This window comes from Ranitomeya variabilis, chromosome 3 (assembly GCF_051348905.1).
Source record: "Ranitomeya variabilis isolate aRanVar5 chromosome 3, aRanVar5.hap1, whole genome shotgun sequence".
In the NCBI taxonomy this organism is placed as follows: Eukaryota; Metazoa; Chordata; class Amphibia; order Anura; family Dendrobatidae; genus Ranitomeya; species Ranitomeya variabilis.
Window position 1 is genome coordinate 631,607,238 of NC_135234.1, and position 14,696 is coordinate 631,621,933.

A 14,696-nucleotide genomic window follows, 5' to 3' on the forward strand; every position below is an offset into this window, starting at 1 on the left:
ATGTTGTCCTTGGTGGAATTTGAACCCAGGACCCCAGCGCTACAGTGCTAACCACTGAGCCACCATGCTGTCACAGCAGTAGCATAGCTTCCAAGACACAGAGTGGGCTGTTGCACAGAGCGCCGCGCACATAAGGGCCCACCCGGAGATGCGCTCCCCCTAACTGTGTAGGTGTATGCAGCTCGCCGATACAGTTAAGCCCCGCAGTGGAGCAAGGAAATGCGGTCTGCCTACACCACCACCCTCCATTCTGTAGCCCACAGGTCGCTTTAAGACTGTGATCTACAGAACGGCCACGGCGCTGACGAATGCACAGGACATCAGAGTCCCGGCGCAGTGACATCATCGTACCACGTCCCGACTCTGATGTTCTGTGCATGCGTCTGCGCTATTGGTCAGCTCAGGCCTTGCTGGTGGACTCGCCAGGACCCTGGATTAGGTGACTACTGTATATGATATTTTTATTTTTATTAAAACTTGTTGGGACATCATAAACAATGGGGACCCTAAAACAGTGGCTGGGCCTCATACATGATAGGGACTACTGTGGGCGCCTTTATGCAGGGGCAATTATACAGTTTGAAAGCTTACATGGGGGCCATTATACAGTTTAAGGACTAATGCAGTGGCCTTTATACAGATTGGGAGCTAATACAAGGGCCATTATTATACAGTTTGGCGGGCTAATGAGGGGGGCCATTATACAGTCTGGAGGCTAATGTGGTGTAAATTTTACAGTTTGGGGGCTAATGTGGTGGCTATTACACAGTTTGGGGGCTAATATGGGTATCATTATACAGTTTGGGACTAATGTGGGGGGCCATTATACAGTTTGTGGCTAATGTGGTGGCCATTATACAGTTTGAGGCCTACATTCGGGGTAATCATACAGCGTGGGGAATAATCTGTTGGGCTTGGTGTTGCAGCTTGGCTTCATTGAAATGAATGGGACTGAGCTGCAATACCACTAGAAACCTGTGGACAGAGGTGGCGATGCCCTCCACACCGAAAATATGCAACTCTTCCACAGCTTGTGAATATTACCTGAAGAAGTTAACAGGTTTTCGCCACTAAGTACATGGGACAATGTGAATACATGACTATATGTAACAAGTAAACTTACGGTAACTTCAATGTCTACAGGGCTGCCCACGTCCTCCTCATTCCTCATCACAGACTCGCCCTTTACCTCCCCGCTATAATACAGTCTGTTAGGTGTGGCCTCCCTGTAACAGAAGACAGCAAGGTCCCTCTCAATATTACATGAGCTTTGTGGCAAACAATATTGCACTTTATCTATATAATTATATTAAATAATTGATGCATGTCCGAGTAATAGGATTTGGGCTTTTTAATCATCATTTTTACTTACCCAGAGACAGACAGAGGAAGCTCAATAATCACTTTGGCTTTGGCAAACACAGAAGTCAGGTTTTTCTGCTCACTTATCCTACAAGACACAAGTATATGAATCCAGCTAATGCCGCATTGATCAAACAACCTAAAACAGGAGTCCTGGTCCCATCTATTCTGGGACTTTAGCATTGTCTGGGAGCTGGAGACTTTGATCAAATCAAGTCTGGTAATCCACGAAAACCATCATAAGTGGTGTCAACATTGAGACATTTTTTGCTTGAGATTTCTTATATCCTTTCTTAGGACCCCCAGGTATTGCCAGAACTGGGGACCTATTTCTACTATACTCTCCTGGATGCAAAACTGCAACCAGAAGAAGATGAATTGAGTGCCAGGTCGTGGATCATGCAGCCACTCTAGTCAAAGTCTGAGGCCACGTTCACATGTTCAGTATTTCCTGAGGTTTTTTTTATCTCTGTAAAAAAAAATCAGGAGTGGGTAAAAAATGCAAAAGCTGTGCACGTGTTTCTATTACTGTATATTCTGATTGTTCCATTCCTATTTCCTGATGTAAAATACTGACGAAATACTGAACGTCTGAACGTGGCCTAAAGCTCTGAAGACATGTAGGTGGTTGAGTGCTGCTCTGCGCTCAGAGATCTTTGTCAGCGCCGTGGACTTGAGTGGGCTGGCACCGTTCCACTCCATGCACCTCCTCCAGACCGTGGTCTTCCAGCTTCCACAAAGCAATCATTTCTTGTTCTTTTTTTTTTATAAACTACAGTCCTATATGATCTACTGAACATGATATCAGACAGTGACTTACGTAGCCAGCTCTAGCGTTACTTCCAACTCGGTGGTCTCTAGAGTAATTCCCTGGGTGCTGATAACCATGTAGAAAGTTACCTGAGACAAAAGGACTATATTATTAGAGGGCATAAAAGGAAATGGATCACCTGTTTTTGTTCTCTTTTTTTTCTAGTAATTTAAACCAAATACTGATAAATATTCTATTTTTGCCTATCATTATTATAGGTCTGGCCATTTTGTCTGAGCTGGTGTTATTGTGAATGTTGGGTCATATCCTCTCTATATATACTGTATATGTGCCTGTGATGATAATGAGATGACTGCTAAAAGTGAAGTATGACCAATAAAGAATAGGTCACCTCCTAACAGGAGCCAACACACCTCGGTATTTCTCTTCATAGGGTTGCCCAGTTCACACACTGCCTGCGATGCGTTTTCATTGGAAGTGCAAAACACTGACTTGTCCTGAAATTAAAAAGACTGTATCTTAAAAGCTATTAAACATTGTACTAGGATTCTTCACAGACTCCTATTAATCTTAAAACAGCATATATCTGGGGGAGGGTAACCAGTGTATGTGCCCTGAGTGATGAGGAAGCGCCAACAAGCCACTTTACATGTCTGGCCACACAGTCAGGGCAGCAAACTGAACCTTTCCCCATTTAAAAGGAATCTGACACCAGGTTTTTTCTACCCCAACTGAGTAATGTAGGGGCAGAGACCCTGATTACAACAATGTATCACTTACTGGGCTTCTTGCTGTAGTTTTGATAAAATCACTGTTTTCTCTGCTGCAGATCTATCAGTTCTCTGAATGCTGAGCTCTGTATTACCCCACCCACACCACCACAGCTTCATGTGGACACTGTGCATAGGCATAAATCTGCAAATCAGTGATGGGGTGGGGTTATAGAGGACTCATGAATATGGAGGACTACATAGCAGCAGATTTGCTAGTCTTTTAATGATAATCTCCTATAGATAAAACAGTGATTTTATCAAATCAGCAGGCAGCCCAGTAAGTGACACATCTCTGGAATCAGGGTCTCTATCTCTATATTATGATGCTCTCAGATAAGGTGGCAGAAACATGGTGCAGATTCCAATTTAGGCCATGTTCAGAACACTTTGGAAATTACCCAGCTAGTAATGTCCACAATTTTTAACCAAAATTCTGCCATGTGTCTCTTAGAGCTTCTTATCTGGATTCAGCCCTTTCTCCAAACAATCACACTTAAGCTCAACGTTCTCTAATATCTGCCATATTTCTTACCACAGCTGCCGGCCGGACGCCTGAGTAGGACATGGTTTCAGGGAAGGTTGCGATCAGCTGTGCCGCATGAGCATCATCTCCATCAAGGTGTGGATGAAGTGGGTCTGATGGAAAATTATTCACGGTGATCTTCAGCACCACATCCTTCTGGTCTGTCAGTGAAAACACTGGGATCATGTTCTCTCTGTGAAAGCAGGTTACAAGTCATCAGATGGGGTCATTATCCTCCAAAATGAAAGCATTCAGCATTTTCTTTACACCTTTATTTAACGTGTAACTGTTGTTTTAATTTGTATTTCATAAATGAAAAGTACACGTGAAAATAAGGAACTTTGCAATATATCTTATCAGATAAATCTCTTTCTTTCTCTGCAAGAATTGATCTGTTATTATCAAAATTCTGAACACTGAGGTTAAATCTGTAATCAGCCAATTACTGAGATAGGACATCGAATAATGCCCCATGATTGCCCCTTAACAAATAGCAATGATGCTGTTGACATTGATACAGAGAGTGGCACTTGCCCTGCCATAAAGCCGCGAGCCCCATATCAGGGGCATGAGAGATATAGGAGGCTAACGACACAGTGGTGGGAGACCCCCCACATTATACACTTCTCAGATCTAAGGGGTAACCTTTCTCCTTATGGAGAGTGACATGCCTGGCATGCCAGTGTGAGGAGGCTTATAGGCTATGCAGTGCTCATCTGGGAAATTAAATATGCAAATTGCCTCTTCAGAGAAAAAGAGGATCTGAACTCTAGTGCCACCTACTGGAAGTTACTTCTAGTTCAAGTCCTCATCCTCTTTGAAGAGGCAATTATCATACACTTTCCAGAAACTCATACATTCCTCATAAATAGGAACTATTAATCGGACACATTCTGATCATCAGACTGTATTGTACAAAAACATTTTGCAGGTAAGAAGACTTGTTCACTTTGCAGAATATTCAAAGCTATTAAAACTGTTTTATCAAGCAAGTTACAAAGCATCATTTCCCTAAATGTCTTTAATACCTTACAGTTCTCTAAAACCAACTGTGCTTCTACCCCAACCCTTGTTGTCATCCCTGTCTACTATAGAAACTCCACTCCAGACTGGGCATTTTTTCCATTACAATATAGTATAAAGATGTGACTACTTACAACTTTCCTGCAGACTAAGATTGCTGGAATAATGATTTACAACAAACATATCGGGCAACTCCTGCCGGAGCCACTAGGGGGAGATAGCAGCATAAGTATTTCTATTTCCCGCTGTATGACTACATAAGCAGTGAGCTTCCCCTCCAAGTGTGATGTCATGTGACACTCTGCTGGCGGCGCTGTTTCTGGGGGTTGTCCTCTAACACTGCTTTTTGATTCATTAACGTCATGCAGTATGATTATAGATTGGACTCTATCATCTTAAATCTACCTGAAAATATGACTTTTTGTATTGGGCAAATCTTTATGTTTCCTTTCAGATCCAAATTTTAGACTGAATGTCCTTAATTATCAGGCAAAAATACATTTTATTAAGATTATTCTTTTTTTTATTCCAGGGTTTTTTTATTGCATGGAAACACTGTATGTTGTGAAATCCTCCATCCTTGGTCCTTGGTGAACCCTCTGTATTATGAAAAGGAATAATTCAATAATTAGGGAGTGTGGCAGCGGCAGGGAAATCCCAGTATAAATGTCATCAAATCATGGACAACGCTTCTGTTCTCTACATCGTGGGTATTTCAGACTCCAGAAGCGTCGGGCAGCTCCTTCGTGGCTTTCCTCGCACAGCGGCGCAGCTAACCACCAATTATGTATTGAACTGCAACTCGCCTCCATTTACTTGTACTTTTCAATAATTAATACGAACTGCTTATACATTATGAAAAAACCACAGTAAGCATAATTCTTATCTCAATTCTTCCATACTTTAAAATGATTGGAAATATAGCATGTGGAAAGTGAAGCTTTGCACACAGATGTAGCAGAGCTGAATATGTATGTTTTAGGAGTTGTTTGAACCAAAATTGAGTTAAGTGTCAGCAGCCCACAGTGATCACATCCTGATAGTATTGTGAATTGGCATTCTGCCAAGGGCTCCTGTGCCAGACAGCTCTGTCTGCGGCTTATCTCTAAAGAACACAATGATCAGCAGTCAGACATGTTGGATCCTTAAAGGTACAGTCACACTGAGCAACTTTACAACGAGAACGACAGCGATCCGTGACGTTGCAGCGTCCTGGATAGCGATCTCGTTGTGTTTGACACGCAGCAGCGATCTGGATCCCGCTGTGATATCGCTGGTCAGAGCTAGAAGTCCAGAACTTTATTTTGTCGCTGACCACCCGCTGTCATCGCTGGATCGGCGTGTGTGACACCGATCCAGCGATGTGTTCACTTGTAACCAGGGTAAATATCGGGTTACTAAGCGCAGGGCCGCACTTAGTAACCCGATATTTACCCTGGTTACCATTGTAAAAGTAAAAAAAAAACAGTACATACTCACATTCTGATGTCTGTCACGTTTCCCGCCGGCAGCTTCCCTGCACTGAATGTGTCAGCGCCGGCCGGCCGTAAAGCAGAGCACAGCGGTGACATCACCGCTGCTGCCGGCGCTGACACATTCAGTCAGTGCAGGAAGCTCTGAGCAGCAGCACGTAACCCTGTGGATGCTGGCGGGGACGTGACAGACATCAGAATGTGAGTATGTACTGTTTTTTTTTTTACTTTTACAATGGTAACCAGGGTAAATATCGGGTTACTAAGCGCGGCCCTGCACTTAGTAACCCGATGTTTACCCTGGTTACCCGGGTGCTGCAGGGGGACTTCGGCATCATTGAAGACAGTTTCAACGATGCCGAAGTCGTTCCCCTGATCGTTGGTCGCTGGAGAGAGCTGTCTGTGTGACAGCTCCCCAGCGACCACACAACGACTTACCAACGATCGCATCGCTGGTCGTGATCGTTGGTAAGTCGTTTAGTGTAACGGTACCTTTACTCTCGCATAAGACTAAGAAAGAGCGGGCACCGCAACAAGTATTGTAATCAGGGATCAACCACGTGCATATAAACAGAGAACACAGAAAAAGGAGAAGAAAAGATATGCACACTTGTGGGATCAACCAACCATATAAATCTTTATTTAATAAACATTACAAAAACAGGAGCAAAAAACGGACACACAATTAAAAACATTTAAAAAGGCCAACAGGCCAAGTGCAACGTCCAAGATCCCCCAGGAGATGATATACACACAATTACTAATGCCTTTATGTAGATACAATCAAATCTCAAAATAGACACATAAATATGTATCCTAAAATAACATAGGCAAAAAGTGATGAACAGTTCTACATAACATGCCCAAATAACCCTAGGCTGAGGGTTATAACCTATAGTTATGGTTATAACCTATAATAACCTAAGTCCATATGCAAAATGGTTTCCCATATAGATACTGCAGAAATAAGCAAAGTATTATTGGACTAATGCACAATTCCTATAATCCTGCCTCAGCCTATAGTGTAGAATAGGCAGCCAAATAATGAAGGCCTGCGGGGCGCTGTATCATTTGTGAAAAAATGAAAGAAGAAAGATCAGCAATCCCCTCAGACGTCCCAAGGACAGCTGGTGCAGGATCCTGCATTCAAAAGGTTAAAAGTGCATGGCAAGGTTACCGAAGTGCGCGGCAGGGTTACCAGAGCTCCTGGGGGGATCAAGACCCCACGCGTATCGACGCTGCTAGAGCAACATTTCCCCTGATGAAGACGCTCTAGCAGCGTCGATACGCGTGGGGTCTTGATCCCCCCAGGAGCTCTGGTAACCCTGCCGCGCACTTCGGTAACCTTGCCATGCACTTTTAACCTTTTGAATGCAGGATCCTGCACCAGCTGTCCTTGGGACGTCTGAGGGGATTGCTGATCTTTCTTCTTTCATTTTTTCACAAATGATACAGCGCCCCGCAGGCCTTCATTATTTGGCTGCCTATTCTACACTATAGGCTGAGGCAGGATTATAGGAATTGTGCATTAGTCCAATAATACTTTGCTTATTTCTGCAGTATCTATATGGGAAACCATTTTGCATATGGACTTATGGCACATGCTTTAGGCCAGCTGGCAGCCTAGGGTTATTTGGGCATGTTATGTAGAACTGTTCATCACTTTTTGCCTATGTTATTTTAGGATACATATTTATGTGTCTATTTTGAGATTTGATTGTATCTACATAAAGGCATTAGTAATTGTGTGTATATCATCTCCTGGGGGATCTTGGACGTTGCACTTGGCCTGTTGGCCTTTTCAAATGTTTTTAATTGTGTGTCCGTTTTTTGCTCCTGTTTTTGTAATGTTTATTAAATAAAGATTTATATGGTTGGTTGATCCCACAAGTGTGCATATCTTTTCTTCTCCTTTTTCTGGGTACCTTTACTCTCCTGACATCATCTGCCAGGGAAGCCCCCATACAGTAGCTTGTTAGCGGAACCTGTCGATATCAGCGAGTTCAGACAACTGTAGTCTAATCTGTAAGGGTGCCAGGGCCGGACTGGCCATCGGGCAGTTCTGGCAAATGCCAGAAGGGCCGGTGGCAGTAGTGGGCCGCTCGAGTGTGCCGCTGTCGGCGCACTCCTGGCCCCGCATTCAACTATACCGGCGTCATAGACGCCGGTACAGTTGAATGCAATGATGGAGGAGAGAGCGTCTGCTGACGCTTCCTCTCCCATCATTCCCCGCTCTGCCTGCCGCTGACACTGCGGGTGCGCGATGACGTCATATCATCGCGCACCTGCTGTGTGACCGGGCGGGCAGACTGCGACTGCTGAGACCAGAGCCAGAGCAGCGCGGGGCAGGAGGAAAGGTGAGTAGAGTGTTTTGTTTGTTTTTTTATTAGTGAGTGATGACTGGATTGTGGAGCTATTGGGGGGGGGGTGCTGCATTCCATTCTATGGGGCTGGCTGCATTCCATTCTATGGGCCTCTGCTGCATTATATTCTATGGGCCTGTGCTGCATTCCATTCTATGGGCCTGTGCTGCATTCCATTCTATGGGCCTGTGCTCCATTATATTCTATGGGCCTGTGCTGCATTGTATTCTATGGGCCTGTGCTGCATTATATTCTATGGGCCTGTGCTGCATTATATTCTATGGGCCTGTGCTGCATTATATTCTATGGGGCTGTGCTGCATTATATTCTATGGGGCTGTGCTGCATTACATTCTATGGGGCTGTGCTGCATTACATTCTATGGGGCTGTGCTGCATTATATTGTATGGGGGCTGTGCTGCATTACATTCTATGGGGCTGTGCTGCATTATATTGTATAGTGGCTGGCTGCATTACATTCTATGGGGGCTGTGTGTTGTGATTTTGCTTTTTGCTCCCTCTAGTGGTCATTAGTGATTTGACTCTGGAGCGTCTGTCTTTTCCTATATCCTCACCTGGGCCGTTAGTTCAGGGGCGTTGCTATATAAGCTCCCTGGACCTTCAGTTCAATGCCTGGCATCGTTGAAATCAGAGCTAATCTGTTGTGCTCTTGTCCTCTGATCCTGGTTCCTGTTTTTCAAGCTAAGTCTGCTTCTTTGCTTTTTGCTTTTGTTTTGTTTGGTATTTTTGTCCAGCTTGTTCCTATCTGTATCCTGACCTTTGCTGGAAGCTCTAGGGGGCTGGTGTTCTCCCCCCGGACCGTTAGACGGTTCGGGGGTTCTTGAATCTCCAGCGTGGATTTTTATAGGGTTTTTGTTGACCAGATAAGTTATCTTGCTATATTCTGCTATTAGTAAGCTGGCCTCTCTTTGGTGAACCTGGTTCATTTCTGTGTTTGTCATTTCCTCTTACCTCACCGTTATTATTTGTAGGGGGCTTGTATCTTGCTTTGGGGTCCCTTTCTCTGGAGGCAAGAGAGGTCTTTGTTTTCTTCTCCTAGGGGTAGTTAGATTCTCCGGCTTGCGCGAGTCATCTAGCGATCACCGTAGGCATGATCCCCGGCTACTTCTAGTGTTGGCGTTAGGAGTAGCTATTTGGTCAACCCAGTTACCACAGCCCTATGAGCTGGATTTTTGTATCTTGCAGACTTACACGTTCCTCTGAGACCCTGTCCACTGGGGTCATAACAGTATGCCAGGCCAGTATTAAATGTTTAATGCATTGCAGAAGTGGGATTATAAGAAAGAAAATTTTGAGTTTTTTTTTTTCCCTCTCATTTTTTTTTTTTTCTTTTCTTTTCCCCTTTACCTCAGAGTGGCTTAAGCTTGCTGCAGACATGAATGTCCAGACCTTGATTACAAGTGTGGACCAGCTTGCCGCTCGTGTGCAGGGTATACAAGATTATGTTACCAGAAATCCTAGGTCTGAACCCAAGATTCCGATTCCTGAACTGTTTTCAGGAGACCGATTTAAGTTTAGGAATTTCAGGAATAATTGTAAATTATTTTTGTCCCTGAAACCTTGTTCGTCTGGAGACTCTGCTCAACAAGTAAAAATTGTTATTTCATTCTTACGGGGTGACCCTCAGGATTGGGCTTTTTCGTTGGCGCCAGGAGATCCGGCATTGGCTGATATTGATGCGTTTTTTCTGGCGCTCGGTTTACTTTATGAGGAACCCAATCTTGAGATTCAGGCAGAGAAAGCCTTGCTGGCTATGTCTCAGGGCCAGGACGAGGCTGAGGTGTATTGCCAAAAATTTCGGAAATGGTCCGTGCTGACACATTGGAACGAGCGTGCACTGGCCGCTAATTTTAGAAATGGCCTTTCTGAGGCCATTAAGAATGTTATGGTGGGTTTTCCCATTCCCACAGGTCTGAATGATACCATGTCCCTGGCTATTCAAATTGACCGGCGGTTGCGGGAGCGCAAAACCGCAAATTCCCTCATGTTGTTGTCTGAACAGACACCTGATGTGATGCAATGTGATAGAAAAACCGCAAATTCCCTCATGGTGTTGTCTGAACGGACACCTGATTTGATGCAATGTGATAGAATCCTGACTAGAAATGAGAGGAAAATTCATAGACACCGGAATGGCTTGTGCTACTACTGTGGTGATTCTACACATGTTATCTCAGCATGCTCTAAACGTATATCTAAGGTTGTTAGTCCTGTCACCGTTGGTAATTTGCATCCTAAGTTTATTCTGTCTGTAACTTTGATTTGCTCACTGTCATCTTATCCTGTCATGGCGTTTGTAGATTCGGGTGCTGCCCTGAGTCTTATGGATCTCTCATTTGCTAAGCGCGGTGGTTTTATTCTTGAACCATTAGAAAATCCTATCCCTCTTAGGGGTATTGATGCTACGCCATTGGCAGAAAATAAGCCGCAGTATTGGACACAGGTTACCATGTGCATGACTCCTGAACACCGCGAGGTGATATGTTTTCTCGTTCTACATAAAATGCATGATTTGGTTGTTTTGGGGCTGCCATGGTTACAGACCCATAATCCAGTCCTTGACTGGAAGGCTATGTCAGTGTCTAGTTGGGGCTGTCGTGGTATTCATGAGGATTCCCTGCCTGTGTCTATTGCTTCTTCTACGCCTTCGGAAGTTCCGGAGTACTTGTCTGATTATCAGGATGTCTTTAGCGAGTCCAGGTCCAGTGCATTGCCTCCTCATAGGGAATGTGACTGTGCAATAGATTTGATTCCAGGCAGTAAATTTCCTAAGGGAAGACTGTTTAATCTGTCGATACCTGAACATACCGCTATGCGTTCATATATCAAGGAGTCTCTGGAGAAAGGACACATCCGTCCGTCTTCTTCCCCTCTTGGTGCGGGATTCTTTTTTGTGGCTAAAAAGGACGGATCTTTGAGGCCTTGTATTGACTATCGGCTTTTAAATAAGATCACTGTCAAATTTCAGTATCCTTTGCCGCTGTTGTCTGACTTGTTTGCCCGGATTAAAGGTGCCAAGTGGTTTACCAAGATAGACCTTCGTGGTGCGTACAACCTTGTGCGCATTAAGCAAGGGGATGAATGGAAAACCGCATTCAATACGCCCGAAGGTCATTTTGAGTACTTGGTGATGCCTTTTGGGCTCTCTAATGCCCCTTCAGTTTTTCAGTCCTTTATGCATGACATTTTCCGGAACTATCTGGATAAATTTCTGATCGTTTATCTGGATGATATTCTGTTTTTTTCTGATAATTGGGACTCGCATGTGGAGCAGGTCAGGATGGTCTTTAAAATTTTGCGTGAAAATTCTTTGTTTGTCAAGGGCTCAAAGTGTCTTTTTGGTGTACAGAAGGTTCCCTTTTTGGGGTTCATTTTTTCCCCTTCTGCTGTGGAGATGGACCCAGTCAAGGTCCGAGCTATTCTCGATTGGACTCAGCCCTCGTCAGTTAAGAGTCTTCAGAAGTTCTTGGGTTTCGCTAACTTCTACCGTCGTTTTATCGCTAACTTTTCTAGCATTGTGAAACCTTTGACGGATATGACCAAGAAGGGCTCCGATGTGGTTAATTGGGCTCCTGCTGCCGTGGAGGCTTTCCAGGAGTTGAAACGTCGGTTTACTTCGGCGCCTGTTTTGTGCCAGCCTGATGTCTCGCTTCCCTTTCAAGTTGAGGTGGATGCTTCAGAGATTGGAGCAGGGGCCGTTTTGTCGCAGAGAGGCCCTGGTTGCTCTGTTATGAGACCTTGCGCCTTTTTCTCTAGGAAGTTTTCGCCTGCGGAGCGAAATTATGATGTGGGCAATCGGGAGTTGTTGGCCATGAAATGGGCATTTGAGGAGTGGCGTCATTGGCTCGAGGGTGCTAAGCATCGTGTGGTGGTCTTGACTGATCACAAAAATCTGATGTATCTCGAGTCTGCTAAACGCCTGAATCCTAGACAGGCCCGCTGGTCATTGTTTTTCTCCCGATTTGACTTTGTTGTCTCGTATTTACCAGGTTCAAAGAATGTGAAGGCCGATGCTCTTTCCAGGAGCTTTGTGCCTGATGCTCCTGGAGTCGCTGAACCTGTTGGTATTCTTAAGGATGGTATTATCTTGTCAGCTATTTCTCCTGATCTGCGACGTGTGTTGCAGAGATTTCAGGCTGATTGGCCTGATTCTTGTCCACCTGACAGACTGTTTGTGCCTGATAAGTGGACCAGCAGAGTCATTTCCGAGGTTCATTCCTCGGTGTTGGCAGGTCACCCAGGAATTTTTGGCACCAGAGATCTGGTGGCCAGATCCTTTTGGTGGCCTTCCTTGTCTAGGGATGTGCGGTCATTTGTACAGTCCTGTGGGACTTGTGCTCGAGCTAAGCCTTGCTGTTCTCGTGCCAGCGGGTTGCTCTTGCCCTTGCCTGTCCCTAAGAGACCTTGGACACATATCTCCATGGATTTCATTTCTGATCTTCCGGTGTCTCAGGGCATGTCTGTTATCTGGGTGATATGTGATCGCTTCTCCAAGATGGTCCATTTGGTTCCTTTGCCTAAACTGCCTTCCTCTTCCGATCTGGTTCCTGTGTTTTTCCAGAACGTGGTTCGTTTGCACGGCATCCCTGAGAATATTGTGTCTGACAGAGGATCCCAGTTCGTTTCCAGATTCTGGCGATCCTTTTGTAGTAGGATGGGCATTGACTTGTCGTTTTCGTCTGCTTTCCATCCTCAGACTAATGGACAGACGGAGCGAACTAATCAGACTTTGGAGGCTTATTTGAGGTGTTTTGTCTCTGCTGATCAGGACGATTGGGTGACCTTCTTGCCGTTAGCTGAGTTTGCCCTTAATAATCGGGCTAGTTCCGCCACCTTGGTTTCGCCGTTTTTCTGCAACTCTGGTTTCCACCCTCGTTTTTCTTCGGGTCATGTGGAACCTTCTGACTGCCCTGGGGTGGATTCTGTGGTGGATAGGTTGCAGCGGATCTGGAATCTTGTGGTGGACAACTTGAAGTTGTCACAGGAGAGGGCTCAGCGCTTTGCCAACCGCCGCCGCGGTGTGGGTCCCCGACTACGTGTTGGGGATTTGGTGTGGCTTTCTTCCCGCTTTGTTCCTATGAAGGTTTCCTCTCCCAAATTTAAACCTCGTTTTATTGGTCCTTACAAGATATTGGAAATTCTTAATCCTGTATCCTTTCGCCTGGATCTACCTGTGTCGTTTGCTATCCACAACGTGTTTCATAGGTCCTTGTTGCGGCGGTACGTTGTGCCTGTGGTTCCTTCTGCTGAGCCTCCTGCTCCGGTGTTGGTTGAGGGCGAGTTGGAGTACGTGGTGGAGAAGATCTTGGATTCTCGTCTCTCCAGGCGGAGGCTTCAGTACCTGGTCAAGTGGAAGGGCTATGGTCAGGAAGATAATTCCTGGGTGGTCGCCTCTGATGTTCATGCGGCCGATTTAGTTCGTGCCTTTCACGCCGCTCATCCTGATCGCCCTGGTGGTCGTGGTGAGGGTTCGGTGACCCCTCACTAAGGGGGGGTACTGTTGTGATTTTGCTTTTTGCTCCCTCTAGTGGTCATTAGTGATTTGACTCTGGAGCGTCTGTCTTTTCCTATATCCTCACCTGGGCCGTTAGTTCAGGGGCGTTGCTATATAAGCTCCCTGGACCTTCAGTTCAATGCCTGGCATCGTTGAAATCAGAGCTAATCTGTTGTGCTCTTGTCCTCTGATCCTGGTTCCTGTTTTTCAAGCTAAGTCTGCTTCTTTGCTTTTTGCTTTTGTTTTGTTTGGTATTTTTGTCCAGCTTGTTCCTATCTGTATCCTGACCTTTGCTGGAAGCTCTAGGGGGCTGGTGTTCTCCCCCCGGACCGTTAGACGGTTCGGGGGTTCTTGAATCTCCAGCGTGGATTTTTATAGGGTTTTTGTTGACCAGATAAGTTATCTTGCTATATTCTGCTATTAGTAAGCTGGCCTCTCTTTGCTGAACCTGGTTCATTTCTGTGTTTGTCATTTCCTCTTACCTCACCGTTATTATTTGTAGGGGGCTTGTATCTTGCTTTGGGGTCCCTTTCTCTGGAGGCAAGAGAGGTCTTTGTTTTCTTCTCCTAGGGGTAGTTAGATTCTCCGGCTTGCGCGAGTCATCTAGCGATCACCGTAGGCATGATCCCCGGCTACTTCTAGTGTTGGCGTTAGGAGTAGCTATTTGGTCAACCCAGTTACCACAGCCCTATGAGCTGGATTTTTGTATCTTGCAGACTTACACGTTCCTCTGAGACCCTGTCCACTGGGGTCATAACAGCTGTGCTGCATTACATTCTATGGGGGCTGTGCTGCATTACATTCTATGGGGGCTGGCTGTATTACATTCTATGGGGGCTGGCTGTATTACATTCTATGGGGCTGTGCTGCATTACATTCTATGGGGGCTGTGCT

At 45.3% G+C, this 14,696-nt stretch overlaps 1 protein-coding gene across 4 annotated transcripts in view; it reads right to left on the reverse strand.

Moving 5' to 3' along the window:
* The window catches only part of ITGA7 (integrin subunit alpha 7), a 215,848-nt gene that overhangs the window by 22,266 nt on the left and 178,886 nt on the right, over positions 1-14,696 (reverse strand). For all 4 annotated transcript variants that reach the window (XM_077297501.1, XM_077297499.1, XM_077297498.1 and 1 more), the window contains 5 exons: positions 3,440-3,623; positions 2,548-2,631; positions 2,183-2,262; positions 1,373-1,450; positions 1,124-1,226 (listed from right to left, as the gene is read on the reverse strand). In XM_077297501.1, the coding sequence (XP_077153616.1) occupies positions 1,124-1,226; positions 1,373-1,450; positions 2,183-2,262; positions 2,548-2,631; positions 3,440-3,623 (529 nt within the window). The remainder of the gene's footprint in view (positions 1-1,123; positions 1,227-1,372; positions 1,451-2,182; positions 2,263-2,547; positions 2,632-3,439; positions 3,624-14,696) is intronic.